The sequence below is a fragment of the Typopeltis vanoorti genome, chromosome 13 (genome assembly GCF_054136105.1).
Source record: "Typopeltis vanoorti isolate ZY-2024b chromosome 13, IOZ_Tvanoo_1.0, whole genome shotgun sequence".
Taxonomy (NCBI): Eukaryota; Metazoa; Arthropoda; class Arachnida; order Uropygi; family Thelyphonidae; genus Typopeltis; species Typopeltis vanoorti.
The window spans coordinates 96,187,598-96,213,393 of NC_143561.1; the positions used below are offsets into that span (position 1 = coordinate 96,187,598).

The 25,796-nt window shown below is 33.5% G+C and overlaps 1 protein-coding gene across 1 annotated transcript; it reads right to left on the reverse strand.

Annotated features, from left to right (window-relative positions):
• LOC150100393 (sodium/potassium/calcium exchanger 5-like) lies at positions 1 to 25,796 on the reverse strand. Its single transcript, XM_090402571.1, has 10 exons — positions 25,565 to 25,796; positions 15,770 to 15,982; positions 14,676 to 14,759; positions 12,771 to 12,877; positions 7,222 to 7,322; positions 6,721 to 6,811; positions 6,391 to 6,615; positions 4,192 to 4,420; positions 2,507 to 2,608; positions 1 to 565 (listed from the first exon to the last, which is right to left on the reverse strand). The coding sequence occupies exons 1-10, from the start codon at positions 25,719 to 25,721 to the stop codon at positions 240 to 242; spliced, it is 1,635 nt and encodes a 544-aa protein (XP_090258697.1). The 5' UTR covers positions 25,722 to 25,796; the 3' UTR covers positions 1 to 239.

Genomic DNA, 25,796 nt, shown 5'->3' on the forward strand with positions numbered 1-25,796 from the left:
AACAACAGAAAAATCTTTATTTATAGGGTGTTAATAGGAGTATATAACTGCATTGTAATGTACAATGAGTACGCGGTCGGTAAGAACTAATAACAAATTAACCATCTGCACACTTGAAGGTCATGTCGTACAGCTTCGTCCCTCTCAGAGCGGACACTCACGTTTAATAATAATAATAATGAGCACAATCACTACAAAAATATATTATATTTTATACAATGCATATTTAACTCCTCGACTCAGCTGGGACATGTGGGTGGATTCATCTGGCCAAACACATTGAGTTCACACATGCAAGCGATGACCAGGAAGCCAATGTACAAGATCAAACACTGGAAGCCCACCTTGGAGTTGAGCTTCCATCCTGCTAAAGTGAGGGTTATGAAAAGCAGAACCACTGTTGACAATAAGGTGACAGTGGTGTATGTTAAAGCGGAACTGTTGATCACTAAGATGCCCGTTTTGGAAAACAACGTTGTCTTGATGAGCCATGGAAGTCCGAGACAGAAAAGAATATCAAAAATGTTGCTACCAATCAAGTTGCAAATAGCCATGTTGGCCAGTCCTGAAAAAGAAAGAAAAGATGAGAGAGATAAAATGCAACATGTTCACATTATAATACATGCTAATGTCTATGGAAAAACACACATAAAAATCATGCAAATATAATGCCTTTTTCTGTTTGTGTGGTCTATGGGCTTTCACACAATATTCGGCACATTAGTAACAAGGATCGTATTAACTTTTCAATACGGAGTTGAGTATGATCCTGATTTAAGAACAGGGATATTTAAGAAAGCTAGGATTGGGTTGATAGTACAATGTGTTTAGGACAAAGAATCCGAAAAGGTGACGTCTATTCAGAAGAACAGTAAAACGTTTAGATTGGTAACATTAATGGGTAGTTTTGATATTTAGTTTCTCTTAAACAACCCGTTAGATACTATTAAAACACCATAAATAACTTTGAAAACATTCGTCCCGTCAACCGACCAATGTTTGTTTGCTTCTAGATCGATGGTTGTTCCAAGGTCTAAATGCTAAGTGCATGCCTTGTCTTTAACAACAGCTAGCCTTTGAAGCCCTCTGCTAGTTCTATTTTTTCATGCACGATTCTGCACTTACTTAGGTCAAATTGTTTTGATAGTATACCATTATCAGCATTGAGTTTGCCGGCTTGGTCGTTGTGTGTGTGTGTGTGTGTTCCTTTCCGCTTCTAGTACAAACATGTTTTCGCACTGGAGCGGTACAGATACACATTGCACAGCGTTAGGTTTACATCAAACACACAGTAGTTCGTGATGTTCAAATATCCACATTTATATTTTTCTTATAATTTTCAAAATATTTCAAAAAATGCTTACAATATAAGCAGCAAAATAATCTGTAAAAAATACAAGAATCTGAATAAAAGAGGCGCCAATTCTACTATATGTAATGGACCTTTCAGTACATCGCTTTCAGTATTATCATCATAGATGATTGGATTAATTCAACCTAGGATTGATCCTTAATCCACCCAATACATTACACAATAAGGTTTACAACCTTTCATGGATGCAACAATTTACATAAAAACACAATCAGCATAATTAAAGTTCAATCATAAAGAGAAAGAACCACGTTTGGAAAACCAAGATACTGAGAATTAACATAATTTTACCTTTACCAAAAGTGGGCAAGAAATAGTAATCCAGATATTCGCACCAAACAAATCTCGTTTTATAACATTTCAAGGAGCCATGTTTACATAATATTGTGGGCATTGAGTCAATTATAATAACTGGATATTTAAAAAAAAAAAAAACGCAATGCGACAGAGAAAATCTTTATTATATTGTCTTTTTTTTTAACTTAAGACTGATTAGCAAAAACGCGATCGTATTAAAAAATATATATATATTATTTTATTTCTTATTTAGAGCCTGTGTAGCTCAGTAGAAGTAGCGTTTGCACTCTACAGCGCTTGACCGCAAGACGAAAGGCGTTCGAATCTAGTCGCTGACTAGAGAAACTTTTTCTAACCGGTTTTTCGACCGGTTCCAGAGTTAGTCGATCTCTTGCACGGGCTAGCCGGTTTTTCGTCCCGTAAACTCAAGAAAATCGGCCGTCGAACCCACATTTCAGACATTAAATATATTGTGTTAGGGACCACCAGATGGCAGCACTTAGTAGCCGCCTTCTTCACTGCATGCCGATTAATTAGTGATAGCCTTGGGCCAGCTATCTCTGATTGGCTACCAGTGGAGATTGAACTGCCCACTGAGTCTAAAAGTTAGATTAGGGCTAAAACGGCCTCGCCTACTCCCTATACGGGAGTATAGGGAGTAGGCGAGGCCGTTTTAGCGTTAGCTGATTTTTTTTTTTTTTTTAACTTATTTATACCTTTTTGAATGCGAATATCTTAAAATATACCGACGATTATGAGTTGGCTAATCAAATATATAATCTAATTTCGATTTATGTTTTATTAAGTTATTCATTGACATAAATTTCAATTTCTTACCATTTCTGACCACAATGACGCTTGCAATTATCTCAGGCACACTAATGCCTGCAGCCAGGAGGGTAATGCCGGCGACTGAATCTGGAAGTCCCAATGTAAAACCTAAACGGGGATTTATACAAAATATGAAATTCAACAAGTTAACAAAAATGTTTGTTTTTAATGTATAAATCGCAATTGAATAGAATACTGTTCAACTGAACTTAATAAAACAAATGATTTCAACCATTTTAAATTTATAGATCTCATGAAAAATAATCGACCGATCAAATTTTGAACGCGAAAATGTAATTTCAGAGGGTTTTTAGCTCACCGACCATCCAATAACATCGTCTTAATGTTTTAGATGGATCGTGTGTTAAATTAACTCTATTAAATTCCTTTAATGTTCAAATACCGCGTATGTCCAGGAAAAATTTGGCTGAAGATATCAGGAAGATGTCTGCGAGAAACAAATATTGCGTATAAATATACAGGGTAGTTCAAAATTCCACATGGAAACTTCGAGGGGAGGTAGAGAACATCAAAATCAACCATATTCACATGGGAAAGCATGACCGGAAACTCCACCCGAAAGTGATAGGTGGCGCTGTTCACCAGTGCTCCAGGTGAGAATTGGGGCTCCCTCATTCAAGCTTTCTACGTCATACGAAAATCATACGTCATACGAAGAACATGCGTCGTTTTACGAATGCTGAGATGGCTGACATGCACCTCGTTTACCATATTTTGTATCCAATTGAACTGTTCAGTTACGTCTAATAAAGTTTTTTTTTACACTACTTACTGCCTTGTGTTATTTCTGTATCTTTGTGTCCCTGTTAGTACCTTCCGGTGGCGTTTCCGGTCATGCTTTCCTATGTGAATATGGTTGATTTTGTTGTTCTCTACCTTTCCTCAAAGTTTGTACTTGGAATTTTGAACCATCCTGTATATAGAGAGGAAAGCAATACAAATACTGGGTACAAGAAAGTAGCGTACAAAGTTCAGTTTGGAACTGATATTTGTTTGAGTGTCTTTGACGCAGCTTATCTTTTCCTTGCAGGATACTTTCATGGATTCCCAGGGCACTTTTTATTAAAAAAATAAATAAATAAAATTCCGTATAAATTCTGTAAATTGACATTCAAAACAATGTCTCGATTCTCATCTTCTCGTCTAGGTTTTAGTTTGCATGCCATGGTTTAAAAGGATTCTGCCGTTTCAAAGTTGCTCGTTCGGTTATCATGAGTTTCCATAACAATTTCTCCTAAATCAGTTGTAAAAATTGAATAGCTGAACATCGTTTTAGGGTTTTCTCCATGACGAACTACGTTTTTAGACTGTTTGCTAATATAAAACAAGGAGTATTCCATTAACATGGCATTAGCAAACAGACCGAGTAATTAAGTTCTAAAACCTTGTAGTAATTTAAATAAATAAAAGCTTTTTGTTTAACCGACAAGAAGAAAGGAACCCGAACTTGACACATTTGAAATGGGTTTACACACACACATACAGCTTACGTAGGAAATATGACCGACGCAACTTTCGTTTAAAATATACATGAAAAAATGTCTTACGTAGTTAAGTAAAACTTTTCATCGTGTAACTAACGGATTGAACGACATCTTTGTGATTAATTTTATTTTAAAACTATACATATTTACCAACAATTTCAAACCTTCCGAGATAAGATCCATTACCTATAATAGTGACCATCCAGGAACATAAATATGAAATGACTCCAATCCACAGCACCGATATGAAGAAACTGAATGGGAATCTTTTCTGATTGGGTCTCCTACAGCTAGGGATGGTTAAGCTGAACAGAAGAAGAGCAGGCCATATAAATATCCACCAAATTATGTGAAGAGGTCCCTCTGTGGGTATTGACCATGGTGATAGATCATCATCGATATCAGAACATTCAGACTGCAATTGAATACAGAATAGATTATTTCAGCTCGAAAATGCAAAACTGAATAATGGAAAAGTAATCCAGTTTATATTATTCAAAAACATCAATTGTTTCTTTACCTGGTGATCACTGCAGTATGTTTATACATACATTTAATTTGAAATGTAATTTTTCTAAAATTTCCGATTCTTAAAACTTAACAAAATATACCAAGCTTTGCATGGAGTCCGGCAGATGGCAGCACAATATTACAATAGCCTTTCCATTGAAAATTTTGTTTTTTTATGACCATCTATCTATCGAGGGCATCCGAGACATCGTCTAATAGAATATTTGAACCATATTTGATTAAGTTTCAATTATAACATATCCGACATATGAAACTGAAGGTGAACACACCTTCAGTTTCATTATGTGTTATAACTTTTACAAAATTTCTCTACAACGAATATAACACATTACTTCTTCGACTGTGATTAATCCACTTAAATACTCGAAGATTATTTCGATATTAGAATTTTAACGTATTCTGTAATTTGAAACTGAAAGAGTAAGAAAATTGTGAGCAATAAGAAAGATCTGCATACGCGCACACAAAAGTTTGAAGGAAAAAATCCTCTAAGACAAAATTTTGACGTAATGCCAACATTTTTTTTTTCCCCAACATTTCCCATCATTCCATGCAGATTTTCACTGGTTATAATTTCTGCATTTGTCGCTGTTATGCAAGATGGTCTAGTAGTTTAACCAATTAAACTGCAGTACTTTTCTGAATCAATCCGTTTCCACTTAACCGTAGCGAAGTTTATACTGCGAGTCCAGATGTTATGCAGAAATTAGAATTAATAATTAAGAATTAATCACAAAACTGTAATCTTTGGAAGTATAACTTCCAACTAATTATCAGCACAGAACGTTTCAAACTATTTAAAATGATTCAAGGACTTTCAGCGTCATTTTAAGAAGTGTTAGCTGTCTGATGAATGTCTTTTGAAAAGGAACAATAAACGTAAAAGTCCAAGTGCCCAACACGGCAATCCTATAACATCACTTGACTGCATGAGTTAATGATCGTGTACATGAGAGCGACTTGAAGAGAGAAAATTCTCGGTGAATTTCGACACATCGGATACTCCAAAGTTCTCTCAGGGGAAATACCTGATATTTAACATGGAATGATAACTGATTCTACATCGGCAAGGCCTTGCAAAGGGAAGGGGTTTATTAATTATCGGGTATTTTCCCTGAGAGAACTTTGGAGTATCACATGTGTCGAAAGTTACCGAGAATTTTTCTTATCGTATTTATGTCATAAATCTCTTACAATCTTTGTTCGAATGCACATAAGTCTTTCCAACTGTTCTCTATTTTATACAGTAAGTATCCCGTCCTCAATTTGTAGAAATTTGTCATCTTTCAAATAAGTCACATTCTAACAACAGATTTTTTTAATGGTTTCAAATTTTTAATCCTTATCAGGAATACGTAAACATATTCAAAATAGATTTTTAATAAGGTTACTAATTATTATTAGTATTATAAGATCGAGGTAAATAGTTTCACGATTCTGCCTCGATCTTATCACTACAATAACTTAAATAAAAATACTCTCTCAGATAAAAATAGAATCTGAAAACATGCCAGTTCTGGTTACACGGTTTGAATTGTCTGAATGTCATTCTTCGTGAATTTTCTCATTATTCGCACTAAAAAAAAGTTCATTGTGTGACACACGACCTGGTTAGGTAAAAATAAACCATTCCTGTCATCCATAGCATTTTAGGTCACCGATTAACACTAAAAACCTGTATTGCGTCATAATTATGACTTATTATTTCACAAGATCCACGTATGCTGTAGTTTATTTTTAATTCTGGCGATATATATGAGATCTGAAACTCGGAAAAAAATCGACATTGATTGCGAACAAATACTTCGAAGACGGATATTTCATACGCCTTCATATGTCCTAAACATTACTTACCTGTTTGTCATCTTTATCATCAACTACAGCTCCATTGGCAATCGAATCATAAGTGTGTTGTGTATGACCATTTTCTGTAGGTATAACTCCATTTACAAGATGAAGTAAATTTTGGTTCTTTCCCTCGTTTATCTGATGTTTGATTGTGATGCTTTTCCGTTTTGGTCTGAAAGAATTGGTTCGTGCTCGGCGATACGTTTTCCACCAGGTGCGAATATCTTCGACCTATAAAAGTTTGAGAATGGAGTCATTTGACGGAAAGTGCGTGAGAAAGATGTGTTTCACGTGCAATAATAAAACAGAATTGCTTTTTGAATTAAATGTACTTACTTTTTCCGTGCAAGATTTTTCGATATCGTGATTATAATACATAACCACGATGTATGCTATAAACATCAATAACAAAAGGCTGGATTCGAACCTGGAACATAAAAGTACATTTATAGTATTACAGCACCATGGTGACATTCTAAATTAACACAGGTAAATTACGAAAAGATGGCTCAGACTATCATTTCAAGGATTTCCCCTTTTAGAATATTAATAATTACTTAATTATGAATTAAAACGATGTATTACATACATAATCTTAAATTGCACCTTGTATTAAATTTATTTCCTTGTAAAGTAACAAATATGTGAATACTGTAATTCAAATTGCCATTTTTTGTTATTAATACAACTCTTATAATGTATTCGAGATATCTAGCAGACCAGTTCACATACATATATATTTTTAATGCATATATATCAAATGGAAAGTTAGTTTTTAGCGTCCTCGATAGATGGCAGCACGTATCTAAGTTAAATTCTAAGCTTGCTCATACTTACCATGTAACAATGTTGTTCTGAATGACCAGTATCAGAGCAATCACAGAGAAAATATACACCAAACAGTCTCTAGAGATGGGATACCAGTCCACGGGTACTTCCTGTATCAAGTAAATAAATATGTTACTATTAGAAAGGCGCCCTTGTGCAAAACATTTTTCAGTGCCCCCATAAAATAAGTTTCCATGAAAAATTTTACTTTGTTAAAAGTAAAAAACAGTTTATACGCATACGTAAAAATAAATATTATTTAACAGTATTAGAACATTGTAATCACTGAAACTCATTAATAAAAATTTTCAAAAATGTTTATTCCTTTATATATAAATACAACAGAAAAAGTGTGCGTGTATATATATATATATATATATATATATATATTTTTTTTTTTTTTCTATTATTTTATTGTTCTATTTTTTATTATTACCAGGAGTTGCCTTGGTCTTGCACTACGTGCAGGGTCAGCTAGACTTGCATCACTTGTAGGCGCAAACTTGACTTGTTTGTCTGTTTGCTTACTTGGGAAATGGAGTAAAACCTGGTTTAAAATAGCTTGGTATCTTTAACACACACACACACACACACACACACACATATATATAAACAAAAATTACTTTTAATTGAAAGGGAGATGGTAAATCCCGTTTTATTTTATAGCTGGTTTTACATTATGAGAGAATATTAAAGTTAGTGACGGAGCTTGCTCCACCTTTGCATGGAGTTGCCCTGGTGTTGTACTACCCAAGTGATCATTTACACTTGGTTCCGCCGATAGTTTTTTCGGCATCGAAACTCTATGGATGTCGATGGATTTCGACCCGAGTTTCGTACCCGGCTATAAAATAAAACGGGATTTACCATCTCCCTTTCAATTAACAAATTCGCCGATAAAATAGCCTTTCGGCTTATTATCTTTGTAAAAATTACTTTTATTTTAATATAAAAAGAAATATTACATAACAAAGATAATTTGGAGATATGTTTTTAACTATATAATTAGTATAAATGTAGATTTATTTTACATATTTATCCGTCTTGCTTCAGCCGCCACAAAATTTTTAATAATATCTTTAATGTCTCACGAATCCATAATATTATTTTCAATTGATAAATCCGTTAGATGCTCTCCAGACATTGTTGACCGCAAATATATTTTTATTAATTTCAGTTTTGAAAAACGTCTTTCCCCTGATGCTACGGATATTGGTAATGTTAAATAAATACGCATCACAGTCGCAGTATTCGGAAACGTGTCGGTTAATTTATTTTCGTATATATAATTTAAAACATCCTGAGGAGCCGACTCTTTTTTAATAAAACATTGCAAAGTTTTTCATTCCTCAAAAGTCATACCATCAATATTACGATTGTCGGAATATTGATTGTCAAACTAAAAATCGTGGTGCAGATATATGCGGAGATTTTCGAAAACTAAAGTTTTCAGGGAAAAAAAAACTGAAAATGGGTATGACTTACCAAGAAGCTTCTATTCTCCATCACTTCTTCTGTCCTCGAGAGCGGTTTCCTTGTGTGCAATCAAAGTTATCTACCCAAATAGTCATCTTCTTTCCCATTATATCAAGCAAAAATTACCAGTAATTTAAGACTTGAGATACGTAATGAACAATCCTTGATAAATTACTAATGAGAAGTGAAAGATGTGCGCGATTGTAGGCTAGTATAATAGAGAAAAAGCCACTATTAAGAAGTGCATATGATTGGTGCGGTATTAACAAAAGATCGCGCGATCCAAACAAAACAAGCTGACAATTGAATTGAAATGCTAATTCTCTTAAACCGATTTCCATAATATCTGAAATGCATTCACTATATATTTCTTGGAAGGTAAAAGATCCAAAAGACAGCCCAGAATTAGATGGATAGACAAAATAAAAGAGGACCTGAAAACCAAATCACAACAAGCGACACCAAACTGGACAGAATTGGTCGGACTCTCAGGGGATAGACAGAAGTGGAAAGAGTTCATTCGGCCTCATCATCATCCACATAGATGATGGAAGAGAGAAGACGACGATATATTTCTTAGTTTTAACACGTTCATGACGGCAGTGGTGTCAAGCAAAACCATATGTTGCATTTGCAACATGTGGTTGGCTCCAGTATATACAGCAGAGGATATGTGATTATTCGTTAGTGTTTATATATTCCCAGTTATCTCTAATTGCACTATTTGTTGAGAAATATATTACACAGTCTGCAAATGTCTGTGAACCTTATTCGGTGACATAAAACTACAGTAATTGTTTTTCGTGTTGCTGCAGTATAGTTGCTGATGTGGAGGGAGTATGGTTTACTGCAGGGTGTAAAATGTGAAAGTCGGGGGGATAGTGATTCGCAATTTGAGTAGGAGAATTCATGCATAATATAATTTAATATATATATAGACTATAAAAGTTTATGAAATTCACATCGTATGATATTTAATGGGTTGTTTCCTTAAGTATCTAATAAGTGGGTTCGAAAATGTTTAGTTTTAGTATGTATGACTAATTTTTTATTAATAAAATATAATAAGCACATATTTAACTGTCAATGGGAACTGGCGCCTTTTTTATTTGCTAAACTAAACGCTGTAATTTTGTAAAATATCATGTTGCCGTAATACGGCTGAACGAATGCCCTTATTAAGCAGCGCTGTTAGGTAGGCTGCCTCTATGCTACACTCTGTCGACGGTATGAACTCACGGTCTTAAACTAACAATTTCCACTAAAAATATAATAAACAATCGAGAATATTTATAAAATTTTCGTTGAGTCGATGCTTACTCTGTGAAATAAAATCTGTGGGAATATTGATAACGTTTCACTTTAAACAAATTATAATAAAACTGGCGATGTATTAAGTTAAAAATGTTGTTAGATTATTAAGAATTCATAATAATTTGACTGATTTAAATTTTCATTTTTATTGCATTAACTATAATTTTTAATTGTGATATTTATATAATTCAAGAATAAGAAAATATATATATTTTAGTATTATTTCCCATCGTGAAATGGCGCCCCTATCTTCAAGCGCCCTTGTGCGGTGCACAATCTGCACAACCGCACGGCTCGGCCCTGAATGTAAATACAAAGCGAAAAATAATTGAAAATACTGTGTGCAAATGAGACTTAAGTCAAATTTAGACTCAACTAAACAATTTAATGTTTTTAATTAAGACTGGATACCTCGGCATTTGTTTATAAGTATCAATGGAGAGTAAAATATCGCAATCTTGAAAGTGAAAAGAACTGGAGGTGTAATTCACTCTAAAATCACCTTTAGTGACCTTCACTATGTATCTCAATATAATATGCAGTCAACATTTGATTTTTCTCAACAATTCATTCGGGATCATAGAGCTTGGTGTGTGAAGGGGAGAACCACAAGAATATTTCTCAGGCATGCAAGATAATCTTTTGTAAGAATTAAGTTCAACAGCAGTTGAACTAAAATTGTCTGTATCGTATTCGTGACCTTTAAGAACGTGGCAATTCTAAACACAGAAGTTATATGCAATTCATCCCAATAAATTATTTTTTTATATAAAATATAAACGGAATTTATATAATAAATATTTACGCTATAATATATTTTGGTTTTGAAAGAACTTTTTTTGTTTTAATACAATTTCTGAAGTTTATTTATTAATATAGCTATAAGTTATAGACGTACTATCTTTATGAGAAGTAAAGATAAAGAACTGAATAATAGGATTGTCCGTAATTTTATTGGTTTTTATTCTACGTTATATACAAGTTTAATGTTCATGCTTGTTTACTTATTTATATAGTCCGTTTACGTTAATGTTTTTTTTTCCTTTAAGAAAATATTTATATAGTCTGTTTACGTTAATGTTTTTTTTTCTTTAAGAAAATATTTATATAGTCTGCTTACGTTAATGTTTTTTTTTTTTCTTTAAGAAAAGAGAAGTCAAATGGCTGTTTTAGAAGCATCCTGTGAATCAACTGCTAAAACTGATCAATTGAGGCCGTTTTACTATATCGTTTGTTTTTCTCTTCTGAACCTGTGCCACTATTCACACAGTGTGTATGTGTAGGTATTTTCTGTTGTCTCATATTTGGAAGAGAAGCTCATATCAATTAATATTAGCAGAAAACTCCATACTTCTTCCATAAACTCACAAGTGTGGTGAACTATGCGTGTGTACCTCAGGCTCCAAATAAACACTAAAGGCACTTATGCAGTAAGTTTACAAGAGTACGTACTGTTTATGTCAGCTAAGTCGGGTTTTGGGCTAACAGCCAAGTCGGCATCTGTTCACTTAAGAGCCATTAGCTGAGAGAATATCTGGAATGATGCCAGACAGTTAAGTCAGTAATATACCTCAATAATAATATTCTACGTGTTTTCTTGCGGATTTTCCCCGTTACTCTGGCTAATTCACCTTCAGCTGAAAGCCTTATAAGGAGTGTGCCATAAACGGTTTCTCAGAAGGAAGTTCTGAAAGCATACTTTTAAGGAAAGAATTTGCCATTTGGTATTACCGATCTTAACTTTGGTTCATTGGGGGCTGTAAATCTTGGATTTTTCAAAAAATTCGGCTACACTTACAGTATACTTAGAATCTAACCAGTTATTTTATGAAGGGTTTATACGCTAATATGGCGCTTTTTCAAATGAACGTAAATTATTTGGTCTCGTGTGGGAATGAAATTCCACCCCACCCAGAAACAAAGTGATTCGAAAATATGTAGTGAGAACGGTCAAAGTATGAAGTGCAAGAGGTATTCTGAGTATCAACGTTAGGTACGACTGGTATAAGTGATCGAAGACATGGATCTTAGGTTGATTAAGATTTAGGGGAAAGAGATATCGGTAACTGGATCTAGGGGGTTTCGTAAATAGACACCTGAAAAACTGGGATGCCAACCTGAAGTGTATGTAGTTACTATATCCCTATGCAATACCACGTCCAAGTTGAGGATCGTATTAAAAACATACTCAACTTTGTGATTTGAAGAAAAAAGGATTATACGATATGGAACAAAAAATAGTAGTGAATTTCGACAAAGTCGATAGGCTTTCGTAGTTATTAAGTACTTTTTTTTTTTAATGTTGTCGCACTCTTTGCATCCTCTCCTTAAGAATGTACCCTTTGCATATCACGTTTTCAAACTGAAAACGTCATTTTGAGTTCAAAGACAAATTTGTCTTTCAGCTCAAAATTCATTCTGTGTGCACTGTTGACTGCATACAAATCAGTATTGTGTTCAATGGTGTGTATTAGTATGTAACATTTAAATGCTATTTAACTACTTTGTTTTTATTTTGTTTCACAACCTAATTAATGTTGTTGCAATTTTTGTCTGTGTATATTAGCATGTTGCCCTTCTCTGTATATATATATTGTATATAATGATGTGTTACGTAACTGTCTAATTACTATGCATATCGCAACCTGGCCGAGTTCTGAAGTTACACAAATTGATAATTACATATGTAGAACATCAGTAAGTATTAATATAATAGCTTGCTAAAATTCACGTTCTCTACAAACACGTGCTGTTCAATTTGCTCTTACCGTTTTCCACAACAAAATGCCCGTCACACTGGTCACTCCCAGAATGTTGAATACAGCTGATCCAACTATAGTGCCTATTCCAATGTCACCTTCTGTAACAAAAGATCCTAGAGGAAAGATTGTAGAAAATCTATATTAACACGTAAATGAAATAAGCGCGTGAGTGATCATATAATGTGTCTCATTAAAAACTTAATAATTCTTTAACTAGAAGTTTGTTTAAATAGAGGAACATTTTAATTAAATAAATTGAGTCGTTAATAGACAAACTGATTAATTTTTATAGAAAATACAGTTGCTAATCGTTCAGTGCATTTTACGCAGAGAAATATTATTTTTAATGATTTGAATAAGTACCGTGTGTTTATTTACATTGTTAACTAGTTAATGGATAGGAAACCTGTTTTTAAGGATCCAACAGGTCTTAACTAGGAGTTTTCCTTAGGCTGTCACGCACAATGGCAATTATATGTGTATAAGGAAGTAAATTAGAATGTGAAGAAACATATAGCTGTCCCCGAATGCAAAAAAAAAATTTTTTTTTTTAATTTATTATAATTTATTTTTATTTCATGATAATTTCACCAGCGAATTGAAAACCTGTAATGTTATCGATTGGTTTTTGGGAATGTATGATCCTTCTACAGAAGAACAAATAGGCGGAACTATTTCACATAGCCATTAAGGTTAGAAAATGGAGAGTTTATTCATCAGTCAAAAGCACTGAACACGAGTCTATAATAAGGACTTGTGTCGAAATATGGAAGAATTATTTTAATTATCTTCTGTGGTTTAAAATAAGCTTATTATTTATTCTGTTTTGCTGCGATCAAAGATCAACTTGAAAGAAGTTCAAGGAAAACAGACCCCCATAAAAGTCATTCATTTGGATTGTCTATCTTAAAATTTTAATATATGAGAGAAAATGTTTATTAATATTAGTAGAATGATATTCATTGTACAGATAATTTTTGTGAATTGTTTAGCAAGTATTTTTCCCATCTCAGAAAAATATCGGCTATTCATAATAACTTAAGAATTTTTAAAGAATTTTTTTTTTTTTTACTTCCCTGTCTGTCAGATATGCTACCAAGTTTTCTTCACGGTCTATTTTTAGAATGTGCAAAGTAAATTAATCATAAACCGGCCATTATTTAGTAAAACATGCTGAAGTGCAACATTTACAATAAAATGTTGAGACTATCGTACGTAGTTTTTTAATTACATTTTTATTGAGCACGCAATGGTTATTTTGTTTACAACTTTTCCAAACAATGCACCGTTTTATTAAGACAAACATTCTAGAAATGGTTTTTTCAACGTAAGAATAATTAGAAAAACAATAAATAATCACTAGTAATATAATATTCAAGTATTCACATGCTGCAACACAATGGTAAACATTCGGTATATTTTCAATAACTAACTGTGCCACTTAGCGCAAGAGAAAACTTTGATTAATAATTATCAGTTAGTTTAATCATATGTTTCGTGTGCTCATGCCATTGCGAAGCAAACTTTGAAAAATTACGCAACTAAAAAGATATTTTTATCCAAGTACACAGTGATACAATTAGGAAACGATTGTGGTGTCATAACTCCTATGATATGGCGCCATCTAGTGGAGATATATATTTAAAGATCGATTGTTCTTGTGCATTATTATATTATTCACCATACTAAAGTTGGGTAAGCTGGGTAAAAGTGCTTAGAGTTTTTTAAAAAAAATGGTTATTTCCTCTAAAAAAAAGTCCATCCTTAAAGTTTTTATGTTGCACTATGTAAGAATTACATTTATCAAAAGAAATGTTAACTTTATCTGTATTAAAATTGTAATTAAATTTCAGTAATTAAATGCTGCTTGATTTTATTACATTTAAGTAAATATTAATGAAGTGCACTCACCAATGACAGCAGAATAAAGCTCAGGCGATGAAGTTCCAATCGCCATGAACGTTGCCCCAGCAACATCTACAGGTACATCTAAATCTAAAAATAATCCTTTTGTGTCAATATGCGTGCATTCAAATAATTTTTTTAAATAAAAAAAAACACAAAAATTAAAAACTTCATATTCAAACATATCTAGAATGAAAGTACATAAGAGGTTTTAGATAAATATTGTCCATATTATCGCATAGTATAATCTGTATGCGTAATGTTGAGTTCTTAAATAGCTAAGGCGAAAAAGATGTCCCAGAACCCAAAAAATATTGTCGTTACCGACTCAGCTATGGAGGCTTCTTAAAAGATGTGTTCTGTTCAAAAGTAGGCATTCAGATTAATTACGTTTCTAATTTAAGAATAACTGATCAGTAAATGAAGTTTGCCTGTTAAGTAGCATCACGATTAGGCTATTTGTAATCATGTGCAGATGACCATGTCAAATTGTTCTACTTTTCCATAATGTACAGCATACTTTCCTTCGGACGTGTATGTTGCCAGGTATTATACACAGGTTCACTACCTAGATCTGTTTCTACTTTTATTGAGGTCATCAGTGAGACATGGAAGTTCGAAAGGGAAAGCGCGATGCTTTATGGAATACCAGGGAAACTTGATTGGAGTCATCTGCCTCTAGATACATGTAACCTGGTCGTGATGTTATGTCACGCATGGCAACTTATGTTTTTGTTGGCCTGGTTAAAGATAAAAACAATTTCTTGTCAAGTATAATTTACTTTCTAATCAAGACACAAGGAAACAACTTCGTCTGTAAAATAACATTGAATCTGAATTTCATAACGCCATGTAATATAGCTAATTTAATTTTTTGTTATTAAACATGAAAATGGCAAATCGGAATGCATTTATAATACACTGACTGTTCACCTTTACTGTTCGATCTATAGAGATTGGATCTACATAGATACGTCCTTAATCGTTCAAAAAATAAACAACTGTGAACATTCGAAGTTCAGGGCTCGAACAGCCACACCATTTGTAACAACAATGTGTTTCAGTTTACTAGAAAGACTAATTTAGATTTGTTTACTTACACTCTGCTATTATCTCCAATGAGGGAACAAAATACTGATCACAAACGATAGCCAACATGGCGCACAAATAGCCCATGATTAGGAAATGTATGACCACATAACCTTGTCTTCTTTCTTCTTGTGTAAAAAGATCTTCTGGAAATTCTTCTATTGATGCTGGGATGCATTCTGGAATAGGTGAGTCAAGTTGTCCGTAAGCAACGTCTGATATTGCTGCAATTGGAAAAAGACTCGAGTCAATGGAAATATAAATCGCGAACAAACTTTTTCGCGCACCTTCATGATAGTCTTAAAATTCATTATTAAAATGCTTTTATGCTTTTGTATTTTGTGCAATGTTGTCTTATTGATACTGAAAAATATACGTCTGTGTAAAAAAAAATTACTGCAAAAAAGCAACTAATTTATTTTTCAAGGCATCGTTAGAGCTGCGCGTATGCAAACCAGGAATGGACTGTTTATACATTAAAACCAAGATCACTATGGCGCATCGGTTGCATGTTCTGACGATAAATAATAGAATTTTATAAGATTCCATTTAAGAGATTGTTATAATAATTTTCTTTACTTCTGCTGCGATATCTTCACAATGTAAACAAACACTTAAAACAAAAGATAGTGGTTTTCTTTGTGCAACGAGTGTAAACATGCCGTTGCACGCAGTACGTGATGCGATTTACAGGGAGTGGGAGGGGGGAACTTATGAAATGTTTACGACTCGGGTTAATTAACGTTAATTATATATTTTAAATAACCAAATTTTAGTTCGTTCGTCTGCAGTCACTTTCGAAAAGAAAAAAAAAAGTGAAATAGTAGCACCAGGAGATTTTTGTGTGTGTTTTTTGATTAATATTAAATCCTAATGGATTGTTATTTATTTATTTATTCCAGTCTGTTTTAGTTATATGTAAATAATACTTAGACGTATGAGTACATCTTTACTAAAGGCTAAAATCCTTTCTTCTTCATGCTAAAACTATAACTTTTGTGGTATACGATTTTTAGTTATTGTGGCAATCTATAAACGTTTTCGATATATTAATATTTTCTTCTAATTATGCACGTTCCTGTTCACTGGAAAATTCTTTCTGTCCGCAAAATTAGAGAACATACGAATACGACAAACGCGACGTTTTCCCTGCTCGTTCTCTCGCTACGAAAGAACACAATTCCAATGATGATTTCTGAAAGATTAGAGTTGGTTGACTCTTTAGGAGTATTAATTCATGTTTTAATAGGGGAGATGCATTCGGAACCGAAGTACTAAACACCGCATTAAATAACCAAAAGATTCCGCCCTAATGTTAACATATTATTATTTGATAATAGCATTTAAAAACAATTATATTTTATTGTACACAGTGGCGGCTCGTGGCTTAAAATCGTGGGGGTGCTGCAACTTTCGAAATATACATACACATTGTAAGTACAGTGTATACGTGTTTGGATAAAATATCAAAATTATAACATAAATTGAAAGCCAAACGGGGATACAAATCCAATTTGCATCCCCTTAATTAATATCAAAATTATGGTAAAATTTAAAAAAAAAACTAAACATGAATAAAAATAGTTTATTATCGATAAAATTATACAATTTGGTATAATTCAAAAGTAATTAAAAATAAAATATATTCTTCTTGTTTTGTTTCGAGAGAAAAGATCAACTTTTTTTCCTTGATGTTTGTGTGACTGTTGAAGAATTTTTTCTCCGTTGAAATCATTGCAAGTGCATTTAGCCTATCCTGATTCACAGTGCTCCTCAGAAATGTTATTATTCTCTTTAATGTTGAAAAACAGCGTTCAGGCTCTGATGTAGTCATGGGATTTGTCAAGAGAATTTTTATCAATACAGTAATTTCACTAAGAACACAATCTGAATTATTTTCTGTTATAAATTTTAACAAGTCAATTAATTTACAATAATCATGCATGTCTGATCTACTGTAGAATACTCTACGAACACTACTACTGGCGCAAACTGCATATAAAACAGTGGAACTGCGCGACGGACAGTGCCGATTACAGCTCGCATCTCACTATGACATTGTGGTAAACAGTGCTGCTTAGCCCTCCTAAGTGCTACAAGATGGATTTTCATTTTTTTATACAAAATAAGAGAATTGTATAGGATTGTTGATGATAAAATTAAATATTACAAGCAAATATAAATATATTTATATATATATCGAGAAAAATTGGGGGGTACTGCAGTTCCGCAGTGCCTATGTACGAGCCACCTCTGATTGTACAGTAATCACTAAATATATCTTCAGCTTAGTTCACTGAATGAGAATTATCAATTGCGAAGAGGAAAAGATTCAAAAGAGCCAAGGTGTTACTTGTGGACAATGACTGGCGTTCAGCAACATTTTAAAAAAATGGAACAGATAAGAAAAAAAAGAGTAGCATTGTCTATGGTGAGATGTAATAAAACTAAAAGTCTTACGAAGACTTGATAAAGAACACTCTGACAACAGTTGTCAACGACAAACACTTGTATACAGAATTAGACCATTTCTCGTGGTCGAAGAACGAGGATAGGGGGATCGAATTACGCAATGGAGGGAAGTTATAACAGTGGAAATGATGAATATCGAATCCTGCGTTTTTTTTTTGGGGGGGGGAGTTCTGTCTCACAAGTTCGTAGTTACTAAGAGATAGGACAAACATTTTGTAATCCGGGCAAGAAACCAAATATACAAAAATAACAGGAAATGGATAGATTTTCTTGCCCTCTCTGTCTCTCGTATATAAAAAGAAATATATTTAAGTTACCTGATTTCAAACTCGCACATGATATTTGGTTTTTCATATATTTTCGATTATTTGCACAAAAGTAGGCACCATGAATAGCAAGATTCAACGTAATACCAAATCATTGAGCAATCACGTATATTAAATGATTTAACGTATAACAAACCTTCCATAATAGAAGCAAAATACGTCTAGTAAAATAAACAGAGAAAAGTAAGCATGATCTGATAACATAAAATGCGTGTTCATGCGTTTCCCCACTTCGGATGCATGGGAAATGCAATAACTATTTCAAAACTGTAAATTTAGATGCACAATATATTCAATAGTTCATAGCCAAATGATTGGTCAGCTCTGGACGTCAAATCCTTTTAATCATTAGAAAGGGTAGGCGATATTATGATATAAAACAATATTAAGTTCGTATATTTCAGCTGTATACAGAATTAGACCAGGGAAGCAGTTAAGAGTGTCATGTTTGGGTACATATCAAGAGTCAATTTTTGAAGTTTGTTTCCTTTTTAATTTTGCAGTTTAGATTTCAAAGATATGTAATTAATTCTACTTATTGCGCATTAGATTCATTTTCCGCCCTAGTTGGCCGAGTGGTTAGCGTATACTCTAGCCAACAGGCTGCTGGTGCAAATCTCGCCATGGGTATGGTTGCTTGTGATTGTCTTTGGGTAGGAAATGAATTTGTCAACCACAGCGAGTGCATCTTTATTAAAGACTAAAATATCCTTTCTTCTTCATTTAAAAAAAAAAAAAGGGGGGGGGGGGGAAATGTTTAGCTCACACACTGTACGAATGTACTATCGGTTTACAGAAAACCTATCGTGGGTGGAAGCCAAGCAAGTTTAAAAAATGTAAGAATGGCACAAAATTGATTATAAACGTTCATGCATCAATTAATTATAAGTTTCAAACTACGCTAATTTTAGACTAAATGACTATAAACCTCTGTTGTTTTGGTATTACGGAGAAAGCGACTAAGTCTATAGAGGACAATATATTAGGTTTGTTAATTGTGTGTAGCAACTGTTACAAAATCTTCAAACCCTGCATCTCGAGGTATGAGATCGGCTAATTCATTGTAAGTTGCAAACGTAACTTTTATGTTTTTCGCGTCGTAGACGGGAAAGATTGAAACCCAGGTCTTTGCAAATGGCATTGGCAAATGTAAAATAAATTCTGAATTTAGAAAAATAAGTTTTTTTTTTTTTTTCTGATATTCACTGCACTGTTAAAGGTTCATCCCTCTCGGTTGCTGCTTATCGCAAACGAAATTGCAATTCTTCCAACCCAAGAAATTACGCAATTTGTGGACAAGCCAGAACGTAGCAAAAGGAGGATTGAAGAAGTGCGACTATGTTTAGCTCTAAAGTTTAGTGCCCAACCTCCAGAGTTCCGGGCTGGTAAGCGCCGGTAAGACAAAAAACGTGACATAAAAAACGTTTCAAATTTCGGCTTATCATATATTATATTTATTTAGATTATATATATTTCTGGGAACTTTTTTTTCAGAAATTGTATTTAAATTTCTACAATAAGTACTTTAGAAGTATAAAATGTGATTCTTTCTCTATTGTATTGATGAAAGTGCTTTCCTCTTTAAAAGCGCATTCAGCATTCGAGATTACGGAGCTAAAACCACTTCTTAAATTTCGTTTATCAGAACATTGTGAATGGTGAACTCTGATCGACTACTTCAATTGCTGGAGAACCTCAATTACGAAGCAAGTATTGGATTATGCTTCTAGACGTGTTTGTTTTCGTTTGATATCAAGGTCCTACCTACTAACCCAATGACAACAGAAGCGACAATTCATAGTTTCAAGGTCGCTCATCTATTTTTAACCTTACTACCAATTTTTAAAAAAGTTACCTCTTTTTAACCTTCGGGAGGCAATAAATTGTGTACTAACACGATCTGTAATTTTAGCTATGAAGCTGCACTACTTAATGGCTATAAACATAAAGCATCAAATGCTTCCAAATGGATCAGATAAAGTTATGAAATCAGAATGCGGCATTTACTATATTCAGCTTTCAATACTTTATCACTGTTTGGAAACATGAGAGTTGTGTTACGCTTGTAATGTTTCCATTTCATTTTCTCTTCATTTATTATGATCGGAAAAATTATACGGAGGACAGCGAAGGTGGTGGAAATGGAATACGTGAAGGAACAAGTTTAAGATGCTTCACTTTAATTTACAAGTAGTTTGGATTGTGCAGATTTGGTTGATATTTTAATAAAAAATCGAAGTAAGAAATTACAGTAATAGAAAATTTTTATCCTGTAATCATTTCGGAGAGGAAACGACTTTATTTGTAGTCTTAATCCTAGCATTCTTGAGTGATTTTACTAATTTTAAATTTTTTAATGAAAAAGATTCAAAATTCGAAATAAAAACCTTAAATTTTATTAATTAAAACGATTATATTATAACACTTTCAAGACAGTTTCTCTGAAAACATCACAAATGAAAGTTGACTTCTTGCATCACTTTTCAGACTGCATCTCAATGCTTCTCAACTAGACCTTTCGCGAGGGGATGGCGAGAAAGACTCGTAAATGTGCACACTTGATATCTATCTCATACATTTTAGGATTCCAATCTCCATTGTTATGAAATATTATGCGTCAGAGTCCATAACTCTTATTCTATTTTCCTACTGGAATTTAGTAGTGTGACCAATTTGTACTACTCCTGTTTCGGATCTAAGCCTTGCATCTCAACTAATTTTAAATTCTTGTGGTGTGAGTCTTCCACGCTGTCCGAAAGGGTTATCTAATCAGCGAATAATAATATAAAAAAGGTAGGAATAGTTTCTCTTTTCTGCAAATTGATATCCAGTTTTTCCTTCTACAGCTTGTTTGTTAAGAAAAACCTTCAAACCTCTTATCAATACTGGTATACGAACCTCAAAAGATTATTTTTCTTCTTTGATGCTTTCCCTCTGATATAATTATTGGCCTTTGGTACTCATTGCAAATTCTCTTCGTAGAATGGCAGCAGTACTCCTCTCATTTCAGCCTTTTGCAATATACGAACAAAAATATCTCGAGAATAGTGAATTTCTTAAATATCATCTTCAAAAGAAGAACTGAGCCCACTTCAATTCCTTCGAAATTCAGTTCTGCTTCATTGCACACTAAACGAAATCCTTTGCATGCAATTATGTTAATAATACGTACTCAAGCACGAGGGAATTTCCTTTCTCATAACGATCATCCCATTCTTTTTCACACAAATGTTATATCTACAACCGCTTCACAAACTGACAACAGGAATGAGTAAGTTTATATTTGCTCCTGTTACCCAATTAAAGGCTGATAAATTTTTAAGGGGTTCCTGTATTTAAAAAAAAAGGGGGAAGCGCCGAATAGTTTTTTCCTTATGCACCAAAAGGCTTACCGTTGGTCCTACTCCATAAATAATCATCCTACGTATTACTTCTCACCTGAATAACTTCAAGTTTATAAATCCCACATTCATACAGATGTGAAATATTCCTGCATTTGGTGTTTGTGTAAGTGGTGGGGGTATCCTACAAAACAGCAGATGTATTCATACTAATGAATAACCCCCCCCCCCGTCTGATTTCACTCAAAATCATTGCTCGGTGTTTCTGCATGATCTGTACTCAACTATAACCGGCATCTAATTTCGTCAATTTACCTATTAAAACTCAGGCAATAGCATTTTAAGATAAGAGTGTAAAATGACACGATAAATTGAAATGAAGGTTATAAAGAAAAATTCGAAATTGTCTTGGGAAGTATTAGATTTAAGCAAAGTATAAAATGCAACACAAGGCCGGTGCATTTCTGTTCCTATACGATTATTTAAACGAAACATTGTGAGAAGTTGATTTCATTTATTATTTAACAGGCGACTGATTATTATCCTGATCAGAATGATTTTATTCGGGATATTGCAATACAATGACGAGGGGAGATATATCTAGATTGATGTTATGTCACAAAAAAAGTCCGAATATTTCAATATCTTTGGATTTAAGACCATTATTATTCATTTTTATAAAACTGAATTTTCAAATTACATGTACAGTACTTGAACGTGTTTTAAACCTCAAAAAAAAAAAATCACAAAACAGCTTGAATACTAAGGAAAATGAGTATTTTATAACTTCAAAATATGGTAGTGTAGACAACAATGTTGTAAGCGGTAAAAATAGATTTCCTCGGATTATTAACCGTCAATTTTTTATGGTCGAAAGGGCACATGGTTATTTTCCTTAGGTTGTCCTCTTCTGCAATTAAGGATAGAGGATTTTTCTTTAACTTGAAAGATTCCCCCCCCCGTTTCCAGTGAAATTGAATTACATTTCATTTGGAAGGTTTGCTTATCATCATTTTAGAACTAGCGAAATTTGAAATTCAAGCAAATTCTAATATGTTTGCTAATAAAATATATAATAAGCTTAACCACGTTTCATTTTCTTAGGAATTCAACTATTTTATACACTTGATTGTTTTTCAACCACAACACAAGTAATTCGTTACCTAATTTTAAAACTTCTAATGAATTCAAGATAATTTTGTTGTTTATCTTTTGCTCTATGATAGTCAGAAAATATGAACAGCATGCCTCTCTTTATAAAGCTTTAGGGAAGAACAAGAGCCTTCAGGACTCCTGATGAAAATTTGGAAGCCAGAACTTTTCTATTAATGCATCCAATTAGTAGTTATTACAAAAATACTACCATAAAGTTCGTTATTTACCTTAAGCATAATATATTTCAGTAGAATATCTATTGAAATATATTATGCTTATTTATTTCAACAGTTTTTGCCCTAATCAGAATATTTTGTAATACACAGCTACTGTAACTGGACTAGTGGGCACACGGTTTTGATTACAACACCCAATCCAATGTCACACATTTTGGTGTCCAGCAATAGCAGGAGGCTTCTGCAATGACAGATGATGAATATATTTTATCTTCCTTCATAAAACCTGACGTTTCATTGTTGGTAATATACAATATGAATTCAAGGGATTATCCTTCGGAACTGACTGGTAAAATAAAGCAAAATTCGATACTAATGGAGTATTGTGATCCATCAAACCTATTTTGAGTTAACTGAAGTTTCAGTCGTAGTCGTAAATACTAATTTTGAATTTTAGAAAATGGTTCACACAGATTATCTGCCATAGTTCGCGAGTTGAATTGTGTGACAGGGTTAGGCTGGTTGAATGTAGTGCAAACTGACGATGTTGTAAGAGTATTGTGGCTAATTTGTGTGTGGTAAGAGTTCAAAAGGTCGGTTTCGTGGTTAGAGAAATGCAACTTTACTCCCCATTTTAAATCGATTACTTCATTACAAATAGAAAAACAAAAGGAGTGTTCATTCTTCGAATAATCAACAAGATTCCAACTGCAAGATGTTTCGCTAATGAAATTCATCACCAACTAAGCCATTGTGGACTCGGATATATATATTAAAAAAACAGAATGCTGTATAAATACTAAATCTTATTCAAATCAAGCATATAAATTTAAGCATTAATGATAACTTTATAGCATTTACTAAACATTTAAAAACATTGTCCTACCCCGCCCATATTTGTGTTCTACAGGTCTTCAACCTTTCGTGGGTGGGATTACTATATTGAATGAACTGTGTGACAAACCGGTTTATCGTCGTGTTACAAGGAGATACTCGTTTCAATCATTTCCTAAACCAATATCGTTTTTTCCCAGATAAGTCTTTGTGCCTTTGTAACAAAATATGTTGATAATGACAGTATCTAAACAGAACCCAACTTGTACCCACTAGTTATTTCTCTTGTAGGATTCATTTTCTCTTCACCCAAGCTTTCTCAAATCTGTTCTATGCATAACTATTAAAACTTATCTTGTCATCGCGTTGTCCTTATTTGATAAACAGCTCGCATCTTATCGTCCCCTATTGTTTAGATCATGGTGTTTTTTTTTTTTTTTTTTAAAGTTCCGTGCGGTACATTTCCATCACTTGATTAGAGCAGTGTACAGGTACACTGCCGCACTATTCGTAACATAGATCACGAAGTACATTCTTTACTTTTAAGCTCTCACTTTTAACGAACCCCCCCCCCCGCCATAGACACACATCCACCGAGAAGTATTTAGCTAACAATTGTCTCGCGAAGAATTTTATCTGTAAAAAGCAGCATTTTATTGTGTTAGCAGAACTTTGTCTAAACAAAACGTTTGGCATGAGCTAAAGATTGTTTTGGATTAGCTCAAGGCAGTTTATTAGGCAACTTATATTCAAGGATTAATACGGAGTATCTTTATTTACCAACAAGTGAAAAATGAAAACATGCATTTCCGCAGAATAAAATAAGCAAGGCCTACTCGTAGCTAATCCTGGAATGCCATAGATGAGTGACTTGTATCCTTTGCCAGAGATTTAATTAGGTTATTAAATGAATGTATGAGATAGCCACTGTATTTGGTGTTCGCCAAGTTCATTCATTCACATTCCCTCCAAATACACTCTCCTTCAAGAAATATTGTACGAACGAGTCCTGAAGACCAAAGGGGACACACTTCCCTTTTGAGGGGAGGGGAGTATATGTGTGGTTTGAATTCTGACATTAATCCCTATGCATGTTTTTATGCACTTTTTCGTTGCTCTAGCAAATACAAATTTCGTATTTAAATAAAAGTTCCATAATGTAGAGATACGAAACGAAATTTTAATATAATTATTATTTTACAATGGTAATTTTATAAGTATTTATCATTACAACTGCCATTGTGTGTGATTATTGCACAATACTGTCCATCAAAATACCACGACACAAAAATGAATAAATTAATCGAAGTTTATTTATATGCAACTTGCTTTGGTAGGACATGTGATACAATTTATTTGAGAAACACTAGCGAAAGATCAATAGTAAGTTACAAGCATGTCAACAATGTTCGATGAATATTTCTTCCAGCAGATTTCCTTTTAAACTAATTCGTTGTTTCAGATATCAAACTGCTATCAGATACGGGAACAGTCACCCTTACCTTTGTGTCTGGGCCTTGTATGAACAACTTGAACCCGGCCTTCTTTTACTTTATGCACGGCAATGGCAGCTATCAGAACGACGAATGGAATCAGCCACACTAATTTCCTACGGCTGGGTCGGGACAACCCCTCCTCAGTAATTGCAGTAGAACTCATAGAAATAACACTTCTAGATGGTGAAGCTGGTATGAATGCTATCGGTCTCTTCACGGGCTTATTATCCAAACACGT